At 43.5% G+C, this 22,058-nt stretch overlaps 1 protein-coding gene across 10 annotated transcripts in view; it reads right to left on the reverse strand.

Annotated features, from left to right (window-relative positions):
• Positions 1–2: 2 nt before the first annotated feature.
• The window catches only part of RARB (retinoic acid receptor beta), a 332,052-nt gene continuing 309,996 nt past the window's right edge, over positions 3–22,058 (reverse strand). For all 10 annotated transcript variants that reach the window (XM_075745805.1, XM_075745807.1, XM_075745801.1 and 7 more), the window contains 5 exons: positions 20,377–20,537; positions 13,122–13,298; positions 5,986–6,190; positions 4,518–4,676; positions 3–1,425 (listed from right to left, as the gene is read on the reverse strand). In XM_075745805.1, the coding sequence (XP_075601920.1) occupies positions 1,229–1,425; positions 4,518–4,676; positions 5,986–6,190; positions 13,122–13,298; positions 20,377–20,537 (899 nt within the window). In that variant the 3' untranslated portion in view covers positions 3–1,228. The remainder of the gene's footprint in view (positions 1,426–4,517; positions 4,677–5,985; positions 6,191–13,121; positions 13,299–20,376; positions 20,538–22,058) is intronic.

Genomic DNA, 22,058 nt, shown 5'->3' on the forward strand with positions numbered 1-22,058 from the left:
TTATTCTTTGCCAGGAGACTCCATGGAAAAAGGTAAACAGTATATGAACATAGAAAGCATTGTTAAACAATCTCAATGTACAAACAGAGCCAGTGAAAGTACATCACAGACTTGCTAGAATATATAAAAAAAAAAAAAAATCCACTAGTGCTTTAAATGAAACCTAAGAAACTGACACTTTAAATCTGTTAACCATTCTACCACAGTTTTCACTCTGCTTCATGGTGATTTAACAAGGCCAAGAAGGCAGATTCTCTCCTTGTGTTTCTGGCAGTCCTAGCTGTGCTCCCCTAGCGCCAGGAAGCCTGGATGACCCAGCTACTTCCTGGCAGTCCACTCTGCAGGAAATACCCTAGGCTCGCCGATGCAAAAGCTGTAAATGAGCCCGCTGGTTATCATCCCATGAAGTTTCCCTAATGGCTTGTGAACAAGTAAACAAAAACAAGGTAACACTAAAAAGTGTTTCTGCCTTGGAGGCTATCGTTACTGTAGAAATGTTGTTGTCATTAATTGTGTAGCTAGGTCACCAGCCAGGTAAGAAACCACTTCTTCAAATTTTAAAGTGACATTAACAGTGGAACAAATGACATCTGAATAACTGATCTGGCAGTTAATGCTGATACTGATGTCTTTTCTGCTAGTGCAGTGAATTTTTGTATACTTTTTACAAGGAAGGAGATGCAAACTGAGGGCATCAAAGACAAATTTTCATATTAAACTAAATCAGACGGTCCTTTAAACTTCCTTTTCTGGATGTGTAGAGTAGTCCATTTCATATGGTTGGTGTCTTGATTGGTTTAGGTATGAGAGACAAAAGGAAAGCACCAAACATCCAGTATAGAAAGTACAGCCATACATTTGTATGTACAAAGTCATCAGAAATGCAACCAGAATTTAAAGTTTGAGATCTGTCTTGTCACCATGCAATCTTGAATGTTCAGAGGAGAAAACAGAAGCTTAACTATTTTTTTTTTTTTTCATGAAATGGCTGATTTAGAGTTTCAAAAGTTTGCATTTTCTAGTTTTAAGAGTTTAAACAGCAAGGAGTATATATTGATACATATGAAAATTTCTTGGTCCTTGTTGAGTTTTTATCTATATATATATACATATATAGATATATATTAAGTCCAGAAACTAAGCAGCAGTAAAAATGTTTTTTTTTTTTTCTTGCTTTTCATCCCTGTACATAAGGTGTTAGGAATGTCTGAAGTAGCTGGAAAATGTCTTATTGCACCATTGGGGATTGACTGACACTGCTGTTATCCACTGAACTAGGTGAGATACTGGGACTGTGTTCTGCAGGGTTTCCATTTGAGGTTGGTGTCAGTGGTTCATGTCCTTCAGAGTTCTCCAGCATTTCCTGAATGAGAGGTGGCATGGATCCAGGGATTTCCATTTTCAATGTAATGACACGTTCTGCACCTTTAAAAAGAAAACAAAAAGCCCTTGCTGTTAGTACGATTCATACAATTTCCTTTTTTTTTGTTAGCGTCAGCAGTAGTAATTTCAGGGTACTTTGTTTTAATGGCTTTGGCCTCTCCTATTCTTCTTGCATAATTTTGTATGTGAGTGAAGAACTTGGTCCATTACAAGAAAAAGGTGTTAGATGAGGACTCCTTACCAAATCAAAGTAGCAACTGATATTATAATACAGGTAAATTGGATTGGCTCTTTTTCACAGAAGGAACCAAAACAGCATTAAATTATACTGAAACATTAAACTGCGATGACTCAGATGTCTTCATAAATTGGAATATAAGATTTTAATCTGCACTGGCTCTGCAAAGACTACAGAATGACAAAAAATTCTGGCATTGATTTGTGTTAAACAGCTGAGGTGAATCCTGTAAGAGAACTGTGGTGATGTCAGAACATTTCTTTCCCGTAGAGAAATCTGTGAAATAAGAATCAATTTAACAAACCCCCGTTTTACAAAGGAACAAATTCAGGCAAAAGGCTACAGATTTATGGGGTTTTTTTGTGAAGCTGCCAGCTGTAGTTCTTGGGCATCTTCTCTTGTGCTAAGAGAACCACAAAAGTACACACACACTACGAGTGTTTACATCTGTCTCAGCTGAAGCCAACTGTTCAGTGTTTTGCCTTGTCAAGCATAACAACCCAGTGGTTCTGTACAGAGATGGCTTCACGGGCTAGCGTGTGTAGGATTAAACAAAATTACTACATAAACCCTGACTACTCAGATGGTGAAGCAACAACCAACACTAGTGTAAGGGAAAAAACTGCCCCCAACCCCACACAAACAGTGCCTGGTGCTCTAAGATGTGTTACAGCTGCTTGAACACGGCAGGCGTACAGCAAAGACCGTATGACCAGGGGCCACCTCACAGTTCACCTGTTAACTTACACACGCCCTCAGAAAGCCCTGAGCAGTCGCGCTAATACAACCTCAGTAGGTACCACGCTGTTGTAAGCATGCAATAGGCACTGACGGGCTGAAAGTAAGTTAATAAACAGCTACTGAGTGGTGAGTACCATAAAGAGACAGGCGTATTTTGGAATTACACCCCAACTAAAGCAAGGCTACACTGTAAAGATTCTGTTCCACAGTGAGGCACCAACGTGCTTTACAGATTTTGCCTCTGATGGGAAAAACCTGTTTCTTATCAGGACAATGTCAGACAATTTACAGCCACAAACCTCTGAGTTCAAATAGCTGGTCTAGCATGTTGCATAGGATTCCTCGTCATCTTAAAATCTGACTGTAATGGAATACGAATCTGTGCTTTTTAAATGTGAAGGAAAGCAAGAAAAGCCAACGAAATTAAAGAGAAAATAGTCTGGTTATTGAAGAACCGTTTCAGAGGAGAGAACCTGTTGATATATTCTGCTTAGCCATGCTGCTGCAAGGTACATGCAGAAGGGAGTGCAGTCAGTCACAGCGGTAATCCCAGGTGGGAAGGGAGCCCTCGTGCTCCTGCCTTAACGGAGGCGCTTCAGAAATCAGCTACACAGGCACTGACCCACGTTCCGAGTGAATGCTGATGAAAAAGTCTCTTAAGCAACTGTTTGTTAGAAGCAAAGGGGCAAGCTCTGTAATCGGAAAGAAATTAATGCACAATTATGCCGAGAGCTTCTCTGAGAACCACCCGCAGTCAGAGAGCAGTGCTGGTGAACTGAGTTTGGCTGCGTCAGAGATCTGCTTTCTGCTGCTACGGAGCAGGTCAGCTGCAGTGCCCGGTGTCTGTCTGTGCAGTTATCCCACTGTGGAGCCACAGCACCTTCAGATAACCTGGTAAGCCGTTCCCTTTGAGGACACTTTTGCTTCCAGCTCTGATGTTTCCTTTCTAAGTTATTCTTCTGGTACTAATCGATCCAATTAAATTGCTCACTTCTTTTAATAAACATAGCTACAGCTTAATTTTTTAACTTAACTGAGCTATAGAGTGTTTAAAGTGTAACAGTTCAGGTCTTAATGTAAACCAAGTGTATTTGAGTGATCTGTTAGGTTTTTTTCCCTGAAGTCTTCTCAAATACCATCTCAAATGAAATTAGTCATTTTTTCAAAAGCATAAATCTAATCTATAGCTACATAGGTACCTGTACCTATAAGCTCATATGCTTGCTTATCTACCAGGGGTAGCAAATCTGTAGTTGAATAAGCATAGTAAGAAAGTGGAACTGTGTCAACCACTGTAAAAACTAAGAACTGCAGCCCAGGCTGGCCCAGAAGCTGATGCAGCTCCCCAAAAGGGGAACACACATGAAACAGCTGGACACAACCAAAATTGGGTGTTGGGGGGATACAGGGGTACGCAAGCAAGAGGAGCACAGTCACCTCTGGAGCCAAAGCACGGGGCAGAAGGGGCGTGCAGGGAGGCTGCGAACGAGTTGGCACAGCGACCGCCGGCCGCTGCCTGGCAGAGCGCTGCCCGGCCTCCGCTCTCCGGCTGCACGCCTTGAGGGACAAAGCGCTACGCGGGGAGGGAACCTCTCTGACAAAATGAAAGCATTCGACTGTACCTGCGCTTCAGAGGGTTTATGTGACAGCGCTTAGGCTGCGTGTGTTTCACATGATCGATCCATCACATGCAAGACTACACAAAATGTTAAAATTGATCCACGTGCCAGCACAGTTAGTTTCAATTAGGGGAGTTTTGGGTGCACAAGTGTTTTCTGCTCTCTGTAAACAGACTTTGTTCTTTGAACGCCGTTAGTGGTACAAAGTACATGTTGATGCACACTCCCTTGTAAACATTAACAAAGGTTTAATTGAGGGTTTTATCTTGTCTTAAAATGACTAACAAAGAATTTATGCTAATGATTTGCTAATCTACTTATACTTAAGATGTCATTTTCACTGTGAGTTACACGAAGAACATAGCACCACGTAAGTTTAAAGCAGAACCAATTCAAACACGGGAGTTATATAAAGAAGAAGGGAAGAGAAAGGTCACAGGGACCTTTCTTAGATATATTAAAAAAATAAAAACCCAAGTCTCTAGGCCCAAAATGAAACACCGAGGCTATTTCTGAACTATTGGGAGACACCGTACCTTTTGCACTGATGCTGCGAAGATCTGTGATTTTCATTAAGATCTTTGGGAACATGTGAGGCTTGTTGGGTCGTCTCTTTCGGATATAAATTTTCAGTGCTTCAAGCAACGGTTCCTGAAGCTTATCCACTTTCATTGGTTCTTCAAGGTCCTGGCGATCTGTAGAAAAGTATCGTGTCACTTGTATGATTTAAATTTTTTTTTTTTTTTTAATAAACTCCAAATCACAGAGGCTTCTCCATGTTCTTGATTAGAACTCCACGAATTTCATCTTTTTCTCCGCTCATGACCCACACTCTGCAGTGTGTATTCCATAGGAAGAGGATAAACCATGGCTTTCTGAACCTTAGATTCATTTTTCCTTGGTGACTGGAAAGGTTTGTCATTTGAGTGGTCCAGAACTATCACTTTGCTCTTGCACCTCCCTCTCCAAGGGGAAAACACCTTGCTGCAAACAGTATTTCAGAATTAATTTTGTACGTGTCATTGATAAGCTACCTAGGTATACAAAGAGATTACAGTGAATTTATTTTTTGTATCAATCCTAAAACCACGTGAGTTACCATCAGGTATCAGCAGATGGCAGTGCTAGCTTGAGTGACAACAAATGTCACCCACACACCAGGACGCGCCAGTCACATATTAATGACATCTCAGAACCCATCGATGCTTTTGATGGGTTATGGTTAGAGACACATAAAATCAGAATGATTTTGTACTAAAGGGGCATTGCCAACAAAGACTGACTCTTGGTTTTTCAACATTCTCTACCACCACCTGGGTTGTATTTCAACAAAATGGCCCAACTAAACAAGGTGTGTTTCTATTGCTAGTGCAGATTTTGCAAAGGAGGAGAGAGATTAGGTGATTCAAATAACAGAAATTTACAGAGCATTTTGGAAATGATCTGAGACTTCACTTTTGGTAATTTAAACCCATGATTTTACCTGATTTTACTTGACAAGGCCCCTTTCAAGTTGTAATCAGCCCCCCACAAATCATGTCGTCAGTGCCACTATGCTGATTTCAAAGTATAATCTATTTTTTCTAAAGAAAGTTATCACCAACAACTTCTGTGTGAATCTAACTACATGGATATGCATGTAATTATATTTATGAGTAAAAGCTGCATAACGGGGATCTTGTCCCAACAAAGGTTGTTCATACAGGCACCCATAAACCACCTATAAAAAAATGCAGCAGGACATATAAGTCTCGTAGTCCTTTATCAGGCAAATAACAGGATCGGTTGCTTGACAGAATGATTTGATTCCTTTAAAAATGTATCAATAATAAACCCAGTAACTATCAACAGTGTAAAACAAACCTTTAGGGTTAAGTCGTTTATATAACACATACAATAATATTACATATATATGTATATTTTATAGATATGTTTTAGTACAGGAAAATGGAGATCTGTCTGTTTGTCCTTTTCAAATGCATCCGAGTTCATGCTGTACGATACCTCCACAGATTAAGCAGATGGCACTAAGGAGACCTGTTTCTGTATCATCCATTTCCAAAGGCAGGAGCTGGTTGGCAAACGTGAACACGAGATCAGTCAGCGGGCCAAATCCGGCGTTGTGCATCTGAGTTCGGTTTAGGGTAAGGCCATCTGAAAAGGTCATGGTGTCTTGTTCTGGTGTGTATCTTGTGCAAATTCTAAGGATCTGTGGTAGGACATTAAAAAAAAAATAAATCTGAAGAATTCAATCCATAAGAGGTCTGTTGCATTTTCTTGATGTGGCAAACTACCCACAGAACTGCGTGGTCACGTCAAAACAATCCGAAATCAAATTCTGGTTTGTTCGGTTCTAGTAGCACAAAAATTCTCTGGTACAACATAAATACACTTGATTCACTACGGGTATTTTTTATAACAGAAATTTAATAACAGAAATTTTCCCCCGAGTTACAAAATAATCAAAACTTCTGTACAATTCTCACCACGTAAGTCACCAACATTACCATAATATTCCCATAAACCGCTCTTTAATTAGTATGCTATACGCGCCTAACTATAAAACACTATTGCTCTGCTGATCCGATCCAGCAAGGTCATAAAAATATCTCACCTCTTCACACACACACACACACTTCATTGATTTTGGGGATCAATTGTGCACGGCAGTGCTTCTCTGGGTCGTGCCTTTGGTAAGGACAGAGCGTCTCTGCGGGATCTCGTGTGAGCGAGTGCTGTGAGCTGGTGAAAGAGGCAGCACGTAACTTGTGCGGCTTGGGGTGCCGCTGTCTCTCCCGTGCCGGCAGGCAGGAAAGCGCCGCCACGTGAACACAACCCCTGGGCGAGCGCTCCCGGGTTTTGGCAAGTTAACTTGTGTGCCGACAGCCGCCCGGCGCTGACCCCAGGTGAAAGAGCGTTCCAGGGGAGAATGGGGTTTCACACCTCTAACCGGAGGTTAGCAAAACACATGAATAAAACACTGAGGATGCTCTGCATTTTGTTAGTAAATGCCCCTGGGGTAACCGCAGCATCAAGAGCGCTGTCAGAGCAGAGGTGGCAGCACGGCCGGGGAGAGCGAACCCGGTGCGTGTCCTGTTACAGACTCTGTATGGCACAGGCTCATTTCCATAGCTGCTATTAATGAGCACTGCCTTAAGGATCAAATAAAAGAGATGCCCATCATGCTGACATAATTTTCTTCCATATATCAATAGTTAATGTTTCAAATAATCAGAGGTGGGAGAAGGCTTATCCCTAAACTAAACTAAACCAAAACCTTGGAGAAGCCTAGCTGATTAGCTGAGCTAAGACTACAGCCATATTTTTTCAGGACTCGAATGCATTTATTTCCCATACGGCCATCCTACTTTGTTTTGAAGATTCAACAAAAAAGATTTACAAGAATATAAGTGAGCAGAGGGAGAATTTTAATTATTCCTGTAGCTGCCGAAGCTCTGAGTCAGAGGCCCCAGCGCTTGGCAGCTGACCAGGCTGGGCTTGGTTCTCCCACTTTCATGTTTGCCTGGCAACACTGCTCCAAATAAGCAGGGAGGAGAAAGAGGAGGACACGGCATGTAAGAGACCTACAGGGAAGCTTTCATTTCTCTTCTTAAATTCCTTGGTAAGAGACTTAATAGGGTGTATTTCTGCAGAAGGCTCTCCAACTATTTTCTATCTCAGCAATAATCTTATCTCACATTGTAGATACACATCGAAGCACTGAGACTCTGTGTCGTTGGACAAGCACGTTTCACATCGTTCCCCTACCCCTGAATTAGAGTAAGCCCTTGAAATTCCTTGAATCAATGATCAAGAGAGGCACGAATACAAATGCACGGCACTCAAATTCTTCACCGACCACAAATTCCCCACTAATAAAAGCGATCTTAAAAGGCTGCTGGTAACTCCAAAGGTTTGGTGTAATAGCCAAAGTGTATTTCAGTATTATTAGCAGAAATGAACACTATAAATCATGACACCCTGTCAATAAGACAGCATGTTTACCATATTCTATGCTGCCAGTAACAACCAGCACTTCTCTCCCCTCAAGTTTGCTGCTGGTTATCCTTTTAAATCATTAAAAGGATTGTATAGAAAGGAGAAGAAACATGCAGAGTTTATCGTTTTCAAGAAAAGCAAAGTTTGAAAACTGCATATTTACGGAGGAACCCAAGAGCTACTTGGTTAACTTCCCTAATGGCAAGGAGAAACTAGAATGCGACTCTTCCCATCTGAAGCCTGCACGTACAGTAACTGCCTTCCAGTAAGAGTGCGTGGCCTGGGGCAGTCAGGTAGCCAACTTTTGGAGCAACAAGGTTCTGTATTTCTTAAGTGGTACTGATTTTCCCTTAGCTCAGCTGGGAGAAAGGCAGCCCCTTTTATTCCAGTGCTATTTTAATTGATAAGCCTTAGCAATGAGAGTTCTTCCCTCCACACTCTCAGGACTCCCAGCCCAACAAATTAGCGGAGCAGGACTTGGAGCTAAATTGGGCAACGTCGTGGCGTATCCCAAAGCCTGCCTGCAGCCTCCCTGGCAGCTGCCCAAGCAGGGGTGGCAGATACGGTTCCTCAGGATCCCCCTCCGCGGGCAAGCCTGGACACTGGCTGCCAGCGCTGCACCAAGACTTCCAGCCCAGGGGGCCTGGGATGCCCCGGAGTGGTCATCCCAAACAACCCGCAGGCTCCTTGGCTGTGAAGCTCTCCGTGCTCACCTACCCGTGCCACAAGCCCCGCTCCGTTTGGGGGTGCGCAGCAAAGACCTACCAGATCACCGCCCTCCGGGGCTAACTCAGAGGCTGGATCCTCATCGAGAATGAATTTGGGCTTAGGTTACTCAGCCTAGAGCCCCTGTGGGCATGCGCAGAAAGAGACTTCCAGGGCCTTACAAAAATTCTGAAACATACACGTCCCACAGAATTTAGCTAGTTGCAGGCTCAGGCAGCAAGTAGGACGACTCTGTGCAGAAGGCAGACTTCAGCTTTCATCCCTACACGCTGCACCCAGCGCTAAGCAGAGGAGCCTGCAGCGGCTCTGCGGGGCACGGGCACAGCTGAACCTCGACTCTGTGTGTTCTGCAACGCGCTTAGCTTGACTGCAGCAATCGGGTCTCAGGTTTCTCCTGCATTCCTTCGACATTATCCCACAACACGCTGTTATTAAACTCTGAGACAGATAATTTGAAAAAAATTTTTTTTTTTAATTTGTGTCTTTCATCAAGATCTGCGAAACGCCATGGATATTGTTGATTCGCTGCTAAACCTTTCTTGGGCAAACTTCCAGTGTCAAAGTGAAGCTGATTTCAAGTTCATATTCACTGAAGAACATATGGGAAATGTCAGCACTTCAAAATAAGAAATTACGGTATCTTTCTCCATTTTAAACTGAACTGCTGTCTAGAAGACATCCTCCTAATGTCCTCAGTGTTGTTTAGATTTTGTAACCAAGCCAAGTATTTTAGTTGTCACCCTGCTCTTCAATGCCACTTGCAGCCATAAATAAGGTTCTTGCCCATGATTAAAGGGCCCTCTGTATCTTAAAGACTCTGGAGTTCCTATGAGCCAGTTACAAATCGAAAAGCAAAAACCCTACGGGTCGCCCAAAACTAAAAGCATCCAGAAAGCTGCCTTTACAAAACTGTTGCTACCACAGAATTGTTGGGGTTTTTTTGCTTGTTTGTTTTGTTGTTGTTTTTTTTAAGAAATGCTGTTGTTACACGTTAGCTGACTTAGCTGGCTGGGATGGTTTCCCGAGAGCAGAAACCCGAGCAGGTGACTCTGAAACCATGAACAAGCCTCCACGGCGCTGCCATGCCCCATCAGCACAGGTTATTCCGCACACACCAAAGCCTTCCTAGCACTAATGCACAGGGTTTTACAACAGAAAGCAAAAATGACATTATTAAGGATTAGCGTTCAAGGACTTCTCAGGTTTTTATCCACTGGATTTAAGACAGGCTGGACTCTGGACTCATTCCACATTCATTTTGCCAGAGCTCGACAAGGCTGGGGATGCTCAACCGCTGCTGGGCCAGCGTACCAGCAGACAGCAGCACTCGCTTTTATGAGGGTTACTGACTGAATTTTAGTAGTCTTTATCCCTGAAACTTTTGGCACCAGAGCAGAGATAAATTCCACCATCCTCGATCGGCGCCTTCAGCTGCCTTGCGAGGCTTGATGTTATTTCCCTTCCAGAGATTTTGGTTGTTTATATATAAAACAATTCTCTGGCCTGTACCCAGCAGAGTTTACTGAGCTCCTGGCACCGTTTCCTTTGTCAGCCTGTCGGGGGTTCAAGCATCCACGGCTGCAGGAACCAACTGAGCCAAACCCTTGGCAGGGTCTATAAATGCTTAAGACTCCCCAGAGGCCAGAGACAGCGCTGCTGGGTGGGCAGCAAACAGGGGGGAGCCCGGCCAGCCTACCTGGCTGGGCTGGGAGACCCGTGCCGACCCTCCTGCGCACTCTGGGGACACGTCCTGGGGGTTGCACGGCGGCGGGATTGTGAGCACGCACCGGCGAGGCTTGTGCCCGTGCTCGGCGGTGCTCATGTGGCGGACCACGGGCAGGCAGCGGGTGCTCACACCGCAGGAGGGGGAACGGTGCTCACTCTGCGTCTCAAGGCACAACAAAATAAAATGTTCAAAACACTCATCATTAGGAGAACTAGCTTGCTGAGGGGGGAAATATGTGCTATTAAAATGCTGCTCCAAGTACTGAAGTTTAGCTTAAATAAAGATCCAGAGCTGCATTGCAATTCCAGTTATGTGCAGGTGATGTGGCTTTAATGGTCACGGGCACTTCACAGACAGCGCGCACACTATGCATTACTGTGCTCATGATAATTATCCCTTTTTCTTTTTAAGCAGCACATAAAATAGACACATAAAGCTTGTGTAAATGTCGCACAGGGAAGTTAGGACTCTTCACGGCAACCATGTCTTATCTGCTCACGTTTTTTGCAAAGCCTCGGCTCCTCCCAGCTACGGGTAGTAGCTACGGCACTCGCTACGCCCTGCTTGCTCGTACGCGTCACCTTCTCCAGCTTCGTGAAAAATAAAAAAAGAGAATGAGCAGGTGACCGGGAATGACAAGTCTCACAAAAGTTTATAACTAGAGCTTGAAGGTTGCCACATGGCCACAAAGTGAAAGTGGTGAATTGTATTAAAGAATCAACCCTTTCCATCCATTAATTAGTTGAAATAAAGTCACCATTTACCACCTGCTTCATTATTCTTTTTCTAATCTGACAACTAAGCTTTTATTTAGTCCCTTTGATCAAAGGCTGTGAAGTGCCTTTATCTGGGCACTTCAGATAAAACTGCAAGCAGGAAGGTTACCCCTAAATACTTGATAATCTCCAGCCAGTGCTGGCGACGCAAGCAGGGAGCGGAGCGGAGCTGCTGTGGGGACCCTGTGCCGCAGAGCTCCCGCTACCCCCCCCAGCAAAGAGCGCCAGGAGCTCGTGGGATCCTGAGCACTTACAGAATTAGGGTATGGCTTTTTCCAGCAGCTACAGAGCCAGGGCTGAAGTTTTAGGGATAAAGAGTTTGGACCTGCAGATTATTGCTATAACCTGACTCTTCCCCACCATTTGTGGGTAGTTTATTAGCCATTGGTTACTGGTTACTACAGCAAAGCGGTTCCCGTCCCATACCTCCGGCAGAACATGCTCGAGGCAACCCCACAGTTTATGGATTACCGCATACTCTCGGTGTAAGGGGAACACAACGCTGTCTTACCAGGACAGAGCTGGCGACGACAGGCGTGCAATTGGTAACGAACGGCCCTGCCCCATGAAGGGACCACACACAGTACCGAAGAGATGGTCAAGTCTTAATGAGCGCAAGAACGAAGGGGACAACGAGAGGTGAATCTCCAGCACGACAGGGCAATCTCAACCTTTCCTTTTTTTATAGGCTGGAGAACGAGATCCCTTCCCCTCTCCCGCCCCTCTTCCTCCTTCGTCAATGTCCTCTAGATGCAATTCTTCAAAACAGCTTTTGACAAAGCAAGAGGAAAAGGTCACAGCAGTTAACGTCCTCTTCAATATGATCCTGTTTGAATCCTTCTAAATGCACTTTTAGAAATTCCAAGATTAATTACTTCAACTTCAAATTCCCTAGTTTTAACTCCTGTGTCCTGCCAAAAAAATGTATCTACTGTAGCCATCCTACAACAGGCTTCTTGACCATGCTTGGCTCATTGAAGACCTGAAGGTTTGTGCTCAGAAGAAAACATTTAAAATATGTTTAAACATGTTGAAAATACTGTTTTACTGAAAGTTATTGCTACGGCCAAGAATAAGAAGCATATTTGCAACTAAAAGCCTGAAGACCTGTAAGGTCTTGATAAAGAAATGCTGAGATCCCAGAGGGTTTCTCTGAAGGTCAGCGTGACAGAAACAACCAGAGACAAAGGGAAAGAAGACAGCTTGCCTTGACATAGTGGCAAGGTCTGCATCTGCACAGTTCCCTGCTGCAGGTTGTACGCTTGCATATTTAAAATTCAATGACATTTAGCTAAAATCTGTACAGAGTGCAGTACAGCGTTCACTTCCAGAGGTGCCTGCAGCACCGGTGAAAGCACGGTGATCTGCGTGCCGGAGGCTTGCGCCTGCCGGGCTCTGGAGACACCAGTTTCCCCTCTACAACTTGAAAAAACTGAAGATTTGTATCTTGTTCCTCAAATTACCTCACGACCACAGGTACAGCACATTCCTAAAATGTTATACAGCGGCCTGTCTTTCTAGGTATCCTTTATACAGAGCACTATGTTATGGAAGGAGAAGGAAGCAGGAAGGAAAGAGAATCTGATCTCTCTTCAGTGTTAACAGTAAAGGAAATTTTTCCAAAGTTGCACATATTTCAAGTTAGTGTCACAATACCAAAATGTGCCCTTCCTGCAAATATACTGAAATCCACAAACTATAAGGAGTTGTTATGACAAGCATGCTCACCTCACATAACATAAGTCGGTAGACGCGCTAGAGTCCACCCATGACCGTACCAGACTACCCGCTAAGTTTAAATTTGTGGCCATAACACCAGGGCAGTATTTGACCCCCTCTCCCTGTCGATTACAGTAAAAAAAAAAGAATAGAAAATGCATTAGTAGTATAACAATGATGTTAAAAATACATACCAGTATATCCAGGCAGGCTGCTTTAAGTAGAGTTATCTGGTCTGCAATGGTCAAACTTGTAAAGCCTGGCAATCGCTTTGCAAATTCCACTATTTTAATAATGCACTTTGTTGCAAGTTCGCTGAATTTGTCCCAAAGCCCAAGGTCCAGTCGAACCCGATGATCTGCGCTGGAGTTCTGGAAAGACAGACAGAAGGCACCATCAATCAACAACGTCCCTTTCAGTAAATGGTTTTCAAGGGAAAGAAACAACAACCGAGTATTCCTTCCAGAAGTACTTTCTATTAACATTCCAGGCATTTTCTGCAGCTTGCTGTTGGGATGCTGCTGCTTTTAAACTTGGATTAATCGCCTGAAAATTCCTTGGATATTTCTCTGTTACTTACGATTGCAGAGGCCATCTGTACAAGGAATACAAATGAACTTAAACATTCCAAATGCCACTATCATTATTCTTCCTTGCCATTATATAATAAGTGCATTGAGAGAGACAATTTACAGTTGTACCCCAGAAAATATAAATGAACAGTGGAACAAGAATATCGGGTCCTCATCTGGAAAAAACAGCACAATATTTGGAACATAGTTTCACATACTTAAAGTCTTAGCAAATTAGTTCTACTTAATTTATCTGCTCTGTGGCTCTGCCAGAGTTTTACAGCTTCCTCAAGCTACAGCGTCCCATGAATTAAAGAGCATTTCTCTACATGACGTTAAGAAAAACACCATGTGCGCCGATGAATGCTGTATACTCATTTGATGGTGCATCCAACGTATACCCTACTGCTTGAAGTGTTACAAGGACATTCCAGCCGCATCTTTCAGAGACTGTTTCCATATATATTCATGTATCTTCACTGAAAAGTCCGTAATTTGCTAGGATGTGTAGCAATTTGCTGGACAATCTCCTCTCCATCGCAAGAGGAATTTTACCGGCGAAAATATGCTGGTAACAAATACGCAAAAGGTGCTGAGCTGCAAGCACGGAAAACCAAAGGCAGAGTTTCTCTCTTCCATGTCTCATCTGAGCTTGCTAACCCAGAAAGAGAGAGGCATCTCCAAAAAAAGGCCCACCCACTCCTGATAGGTACTTAAGGCAGGTAAGGGAAAATCCCCTCAGGTGGTGGTTTTCTCCCCAGCTGCAGAGGAAGCTGATGTGATTAGCTGCCTTAGTTATAGCTGGCTGAAGTTAAAACATTAAATTAACTTTAAAATTAAAGTTAAGCGAGAGGAGTCTCAATGTAAAAGTCTAACACACGGCAGATAAATAGCCATCGAAAAGCATTCAGTTTACGCAGATCGCGCTTTCTTGGAGGAAGCATCTCTAGCGACCCTGGCGCCACCGCTGCTGACAGTGAGGACGTCCACCTCCTCGGAAACCTTTGTAGCCATCAACTTTCTTCGGTTCACGGGAAGGACACAAGGCTCGAAGAGATTGCCGAGGGGACGTGGGGTGAGCTCAGCTTGGCTGTGATGCTCTGTCACCCCCTCCCAGGGATGCCTTTGCAGGCGCCACGACCACCGTCGGTCACGGAAGGGAAAGGCCTGATGGGTCCCAAGGGCACTGCCAGCCCGACATTCACCCTCGCTTGCAACAGGGTGGAGATTTGAGAGCTGGTAATTTTTATACGAGGCCCTTCTTGCAAAAAGTAAATGTTAATCATGCTGAACAGTTTGAAGGTGTGTGTGTGCTCTTCCCTGCTTCCTCTCTTTTTAAGGGATAAGAAATTATCTTCATCATTTCTATTTGAATTTTTTTATTCTGGGAACTTCCTCTATATTGTTTAGTTTTTTTAAATGACAGAAGAAAAGATAGGAAAAAATGTCTTTATAGTCCTAAACCTAAAGAATTGCCTTCAAAATGGTCCAAAACTAATGGGTTAACAGTCATTGTAATGCCCTTTGAAACATTTCTTTCGGCTACTGGAGTATGCATCCTTCAGATTTATTTTATTTCATCCTCAAGGACCTTGGTGAAATACAGTACATTGGAGGAAAAATAAGATCAAGATGTGCAGTCATTCAGGCTGTAATTAAATTTAATAGGCAGTTTATCCAGTTCATAGAAAGATGGCATAGCGGAGAGCTACACAAAGCAGAGCCTAAAGCAGGAAATCATTTTACAATAGGGTATCCATCTGGAAAAAAAGACGTTGCATGAAACCAGCAAGTGTGAACGAAATCTTCATCAGTATCATATGAGGTTACTTTATCATGCTGCAGTACCGGCAACGGGAAGTTTGACATGTCTTCTATTAAGAGTAATGCACGGCCGTCTTAACAAATGTAAATTTAACTCACTATTATGCAAACTGAAGAGAAGGGGCAGTTAATAAAATACAAAATAACCGGGTGTTTTATTACGCCGGGTGCCAGATTCCTTGGCTTTGGAGCTAATGTGGTTTACACATTATCTTCGAGATGCTACAAATGGAAAGACTTTTAACATTTTATTTGGTAGTGAATGTAATTGCGAGCCTCATGGAAAACAGTTAGATTTTTAGCAGCATTTTTGAACACGTAAACCCCAAACCGACTCACTATCAATGTATAGGTTGAACAGTAAAATAGGGGGTTAATAAAATGTATGTTAGAAACAGAAACTCTGATTAAATTTGCCTGGGGATCTCCTCTACCCATGCTGTGAAAAAGATGCAGACGCTATGACTTTTCCTGAATATTTTACTGAAGCAGTTTTTTGGGTGTCTTTTCCAGGAGCAGTCTTGCGTGTTTTTCAGGCCTTTGCACCAGCGCACATATGGTGGAACAATACTGTAATACACCCTAGTGGCATCTTTATCAGTGGAAAAGCCCAACCTTGCTATGAAATCCAATTAAACAGCCATTTTTGCCACAGAAATTGATCCCATTTTTTCCATCATTTTTGTTTTTTCATTGCAGGCTGCTCTGTCTCCCCATTAACGACACGGGATGAGGTACTCGCAGAAACACACACAGTAGCAGAATCCCTACTGTCTTTAAAATCCACTTTACAAAGGAAACAAGGCTCACAGGGGCACTCTGCCCTAATCAGGAACACTTGCTACGCCTCTTTAGTAAAAGCAGCAATGCACTCCAGCTCTGGTGAGCTCACCAAGGACCAGAGCGCTCGTCTCTGCTCTGTCCCAGCATCAGGAGATATATATAGATACACATATATATTCCTCTGCAACGGCACAGAACAATAGCTGTGTAACTTCTAAGCCCAGCACTTACAAACAACAAAATGCCGCCGAGATGCAAAACCTCTCCGCTCCCAGCCAGCCATGAGCAACCTGGGAGAACCCGCAGCAAGGGTCCGCAGAGTCGAAATTATTTTCTTTTTTATCCTCCCTTTATCACGAGGCTGGATGTAACACAGCTGTAGACTTACAAATAATACCAGTCTCAAGGGACAAGCAGTATAGTTACACTCAATTATACTATAAAGTATGACATCTCCAGAGAAATTACTAAGGCACTCTCTCTTACCTGGATGACAGTAATAAAACAGATCTATTTATGATGGACTTTTGAAATCCATTACGTTTAAACAGCTTGCTGATTCTCATCATCGGCAGAACTATATTTGCCACTGCCCACCAAATGCAACTGTTAGGTCAAATGACCCAGGGAATTTAATACGAGTGCTATTCTCCCATTATTTTAAGTAGACTTTTATTAACTATGCAAAGTACGGTAATTATTACAGATAGGGACACTTTTTCTTTTTAAAGAGCAGATGGATATAAAAAGGTGTAATTGAAAATGCTTCCCCCAAACCATTTTGGAACAGGTAAAAATACACAATGGGGGGGAAAAATCACCATGTAACCTGTCCCTCTGGGAAATGCAGGCTACAGCACTCAAGAGCGAGAGGAGCCACATACGCAAGCCAAATGTCTGAACAGATTTTTTTATGACTGTATCTCTGCAAGGTCTTTTTTACTGCACTCTCTTATACTTGAAATTCTTTGCTCTTTTTAGCAACAAAGAAAATAATGGTTTAAATCAGTTTGAACTATCACGTAACCAAAGGTGCACAGAGGCCATGTTTGCAGAACAGTTTCTTCCATCCACCGTCTCTATCAGTACACAAGTGCAAAGCTCATGAAATTCCAGTGAATCCACATCGATTCAATACGCTCACTTCTCACCTCTCGCTTAAAGAATTAAATAAAAAACTCTAAGGTTACGAAAGCAATCTGTATGCTCCGCAGTGTGAGCGCGCCATGCTTCATGACTGCTAGCTTGTAGAACCAGGCATCAAAGCAGGACTGGTGGCAATCTCCCACCCGTACTAGCTTGTTACTATCAAGAAAAGTAGAGTGGCATAGGCTTCTTCTCCCCTTGGACTCAGCATTTAGAAAAAGGGCTGTGTGCTCCTTTTGGATTTCTCGTTTCTATTTCGAGTGTCTCAAAAAGAAAGATTATTGCCTGAGCCCTGCCACTTGATCAGCAACTGGTGGTGGTGTCCAAGCTGTGCTCCTCCAACCAGCACACACACCCCTTCCGCCTCCTGGATCCTCCACCGCTGCAGAAAGGCATCACCTCCGCTCCTGGGATGACGGGCAGCTGGAGATGAAGATGACCCTTAGTCCAGCCCCAGCGGTACTCTGTCCATCCACAGCTGGGCAGAGACAGTGTTCACAAAAGTGAGCTCTTAACACTGAATTCCTACCAAAAAAGCTGGAGTGGTCACCAGACCTTGGCTAGATGAGAGATTCAAATACTCCACATTTCACACAGAGACTATGAGAATACAGCAGGAAGACAGTCAGTATTTAGCACCGCTGCTATTAGTTTTGACACAGCTGTTGAAGGAAGCTGTATTGCTCTCAAAGATTCAAGGTAAGCCAAAAATAACTCTTTCAGTATAAATTTGTTATTACAACTTGCATAGTACCAAACCATGACAAGCGGCAGGGACCTCAGCCACATGCAGCTAACCGCTGTGGACTTCCAACAGACCAAGGATAAAACCAAGAGATCTCCTTCCCCAAGCTGTCCGATCTGGGCTAAGACACAACTGACCAATATCCAGCCTCAGAGAGAGCGTGGTCAGGTCATGGTTACTTGGGACCCATAGACAGACCACATTCATCTGTTCATTACTGAGATCCAGGTGGTCTCAGCAAGGGCTCTGAAATTCCAACAGGGAGATAAACTCACCATGGGGGTCAGCAGGAACGCAAGGACAAAGGCAACAGTGGTGGGTGTGATATGCAACAAGACCCTCTTCAATTTCATTCACTTGTATCATTTCAAGAGCTAAAATATTAATGACAGTTAAGCATCCAATACATAATGCAAGCATATAGGTGCCCAGATTTACCTTGCAACCCTCCAGCATCTTTGGCAATTACAGTACGAAGTTCCATCACGCCAGCCGCACTGCACTCTTCAAACTCAGAGGTAACAAAACAGTATGTACCAACACGAGTACGTTGGGAGGTATACCGATATATTGTTATTCTGGGATAGCTGGGCTATTTGCAAGGCAGGCTGTGAGCGATAAATTCTGGCACGCATACCAGCCTGGCTACGCGTCCCAGCTGCGGCCATATGATCACCTCTTCTACAAGGCATAAACTCACCGTCTTGGAACTGCGAAGGTTTTTTTCACACTTGTTCAGAAGCGCTCTTCCATTTGCAGGAGTGCAAGCGCCTGTTTGGGAGATTTTATTCACTTCAAGACAAGGATGCAACCGCATGTGCTGAGAGGAGGGGTGGAGGGCATTAACCCAGGAATTTCCTTGAAAAGACACACTATGGATCCCACCACCTCCAGCTTTGCTGTTGGTTATGTCACAAGCTGGCTGCTTTCAAGCTTCCAGCCTCGCACGCTGCGCTAATCCCTGGGGGTCTGCCCGTGCAGTATTTACCAGCATGCCTACGCTCACTGTTTTGACTACATCTCACCTGAGCAGGGCTAGCACCAGAGAAGCACGCAGAGGACAAGCGCCTTCCCCAGTACTAACCATTTTATATAGGTTTCAAAATTAAATGTGAAAAATGTTTGTGAAAATACTTTCAGTAACATGAAAAACATGGTTTTTTTCTAACATCACACCATATATGCTTGCTTTTCTTGCACCTAAATACAAAGTCTTACACCTAGACCTGAGAGCTTTGAACCTTGCACTTTGTAAACAGATGAGCATGCCATAAACCAGCATCCTGCCCGCTAAAACAGTGAATATTGATGCCACGCAGGGATTTGCCTAGATCACTCTTTGCGAAATTTAACATTTGTTTCAGTAGCTGAACACTTACTCAAAACAGAGAGCAATCCAGTGATAGAGGTATTTCACCTGGCCTCTGGGGCTTGGTCCCAGATCTCCAGCTGGGACTGGAGGACAAGGACCATGGAGGCGAGCGTCTCCTTGCCCCAGCCGTGCCACTCCTGAGCTCCTGGTCTCGGCAGCAGGAGCGCATGCTCGACTACTTCGGGACCTTCTGGACATCCCTCTGAAACTGCCAGTGCTGCTTCAACCGACAGCAAGATCAGACCCAGCAAAGTCATTCCTCTACCGAACAGACACTAAATGTTACCTAACAGTTATTTTTTAGCATCTCTTTTATTACTGCATTTGCAAACTTGACATTGAATTTTCTCTCTAAAGTCGATAAATATCACTGACCTTCCCTGTATTTAGCAACATAGATACGTATAGAAAAAATTATTTCCCTGACTCATCCTCTGGAGAAATTCCCACGGTACTGAAATTCTTGACGTGGGGCTGATTTTTCATTTCTAAAAGCAGCAGAGGTTTGTGCTGCTTTGTGGTATTTCGGTAGACTGGAAGAGGAGTAAACTACAAATAAGCATTTTGGAAACTGGTTTATTTAGATATTTCATATTTTCCTTGACCTCGGTACCTTTGGGAGTGCCACCAGTGATCCAGCAGCATTCAAGAACTCTCTACACCTGCAAAGTTGTAATCTGCTGTTGCGCAAGCAGAGACCAAGTCTTTGGAAGCCAACAAATTTCTAATGAGTGATGGCATGTAATTGACTCGTGGACTCCAAGCTTGTCTCTTGGCTGGATTAATCCTTCAGGTAGTCTCTCCCAATACCGCTAAGTAATGCTTACAGCTAAGTGCAATTTCTCTTCTTCAGCATGCATTTGCATGCATACCCGTGTTTTTTCGTGGCTAAGGAGGTGCGAGCAGTGCATCGACTTCTGCATCTATTTAAAATGTCTGAAGCCTCCAATGCAAAACTCGCATCATCCAGGCGTATCCAGAACATACGTGCCACAAAACATACTTACTGTAGTGTATTTTCCCAGCTGGCAGAGCGAGGGAAAGGTTTCCTGGTGAGCTTTTCGGATCTTCTCAGTGAGATCATCCAACTCTGCTGTCATTTCATAGTTTTCTGTGGACTCCTGCTTTGAAGGTTCCTTCTTCTTTTTGTTCCTATCATTTCTGACAGCTATAGAAAAAGCAGACAGAGATCAGATCACGTGGTTATTGAGATCACTCCATGTTGCTTTTGCCGCTCTACTTCAAAACATTGCAAAGTGCTTTTATTTTAAAATAATTTATGGTTAAGTGGAGATAAAAACATTATATGCACAAAGGATACGAATGCAAGCTTAATAACTGTAAGAATTAGATTTAATGGGTAATGATGAAACCAAACTTCCATAGGTGCTTGTTGTGGATGTGCCGTCACATTCCCATACTACCTATCTACTTTCCAAGAAAAGTCTGCTGCAACTTCACATCCACTGTGTCTCAGTAACTTTGTGAGGTTGGATTTTTTCATTGTATCATTACAGCTGTGCATGATGAATGGCAAAGTCCTCTGCAGTGACGCAGTTGGCATTTTATTGGATGTGAACAACACCAAAAAAGACAGCAACTGTCTTTCTCCTTAAATTTCTCAGTATGGAAGAAAACAAAACTCATACTAATATAAACTCCACCAAGCAAAAGTTATTTAAAGGGAAAGTTAAATGTGAAAATAGTAAATGAAAGAAGATGAAACACATTAAACTCAAGATCTGGAGATCAAAGGAGAAGTACAAACACTTGAAAGAGTAAAAATGGCAGTGAAGCTATCTAGAGTTGCTTGCCATCTGCTCCTGCGCTCAGATCAGCCTTCTACCTTCCCCTGGCCGTGAGGGATTACTGGAAACATGCATTGTGCTACACTCATGCTGTAATTGACTTCCCACATCTTTGTGTTTTGTAGTAAAATATGACAGCTGCTCCATCACCATGCTACTCTTTGTTCTTTTAATGAAAATAGCTTAATTTTACAAAACGTCCCCAGGAGATAAGTCTATGTCCACAGTATTGCCAGTACTTGTGAATTTTATCAAGAGGCTCGTTGTTTGCTAAAGCTAACATCTTAAGCGTAACCAGATGCGTAAGGCTTTACAACAAAGCCAAACAAAATCAATCCCTCTCCCCAAAGACGCCTTGTCAATATTAAACACCCCAAAGACTAAATGCTGCTGGACAAATAAAAGCCAATCCTAACATTCACCGCTGTTCAAAACCTCATGATATTTAAGAGTGGCGCGGCTGGTGGGTTTGGCACACGTGAGGATGGCTGGGGATTTTAGATGGGCGAAGATCTGCCGATTCTCATTTGTACTGTCCCGCCCCAGAAAGCACATCTATCCGCGCTGTAGGGAGGGAAGCGCAGCAAAACGGGCACATGCCCAGAGCCACCTCCATGCTAGTTCTTTTCCCCTACGGGTTGGTTCCCCAGGTCCACCTCCGTATCTTCTGTGGTTGCTTCCTACACGCCTGTGAACCACAAATGATCGCAAAGAGCAGACAGTGAACGCTTCAGGAGGAAAAGTTATCAATCCAGTATCACCTACAGCATCTGTCAAAGAACCAATGACACACAGTTGGATTCATATTCCTCTGGGTGTCACTTCTGAGGGAAAACTAAGAATGACATGGGAAAATGGTGGGGTGGGAAAGTAGCAGAGTC

The sequence above is a fragment of the Balearica regulorum genome, chromosome 2, assembly GCF_011004875.1.
Source record: "Balearica regulorum gibbericeps isolate bBalReg1 chromosome 2, bBalReg1.pri, whole genome shotgun sequence".
Lineage (NCBI taxonomy): Eukaryota > Metazoa > Chordata > Aves > Gruiformes > Gruidae > Balearica > Balearica regulorum.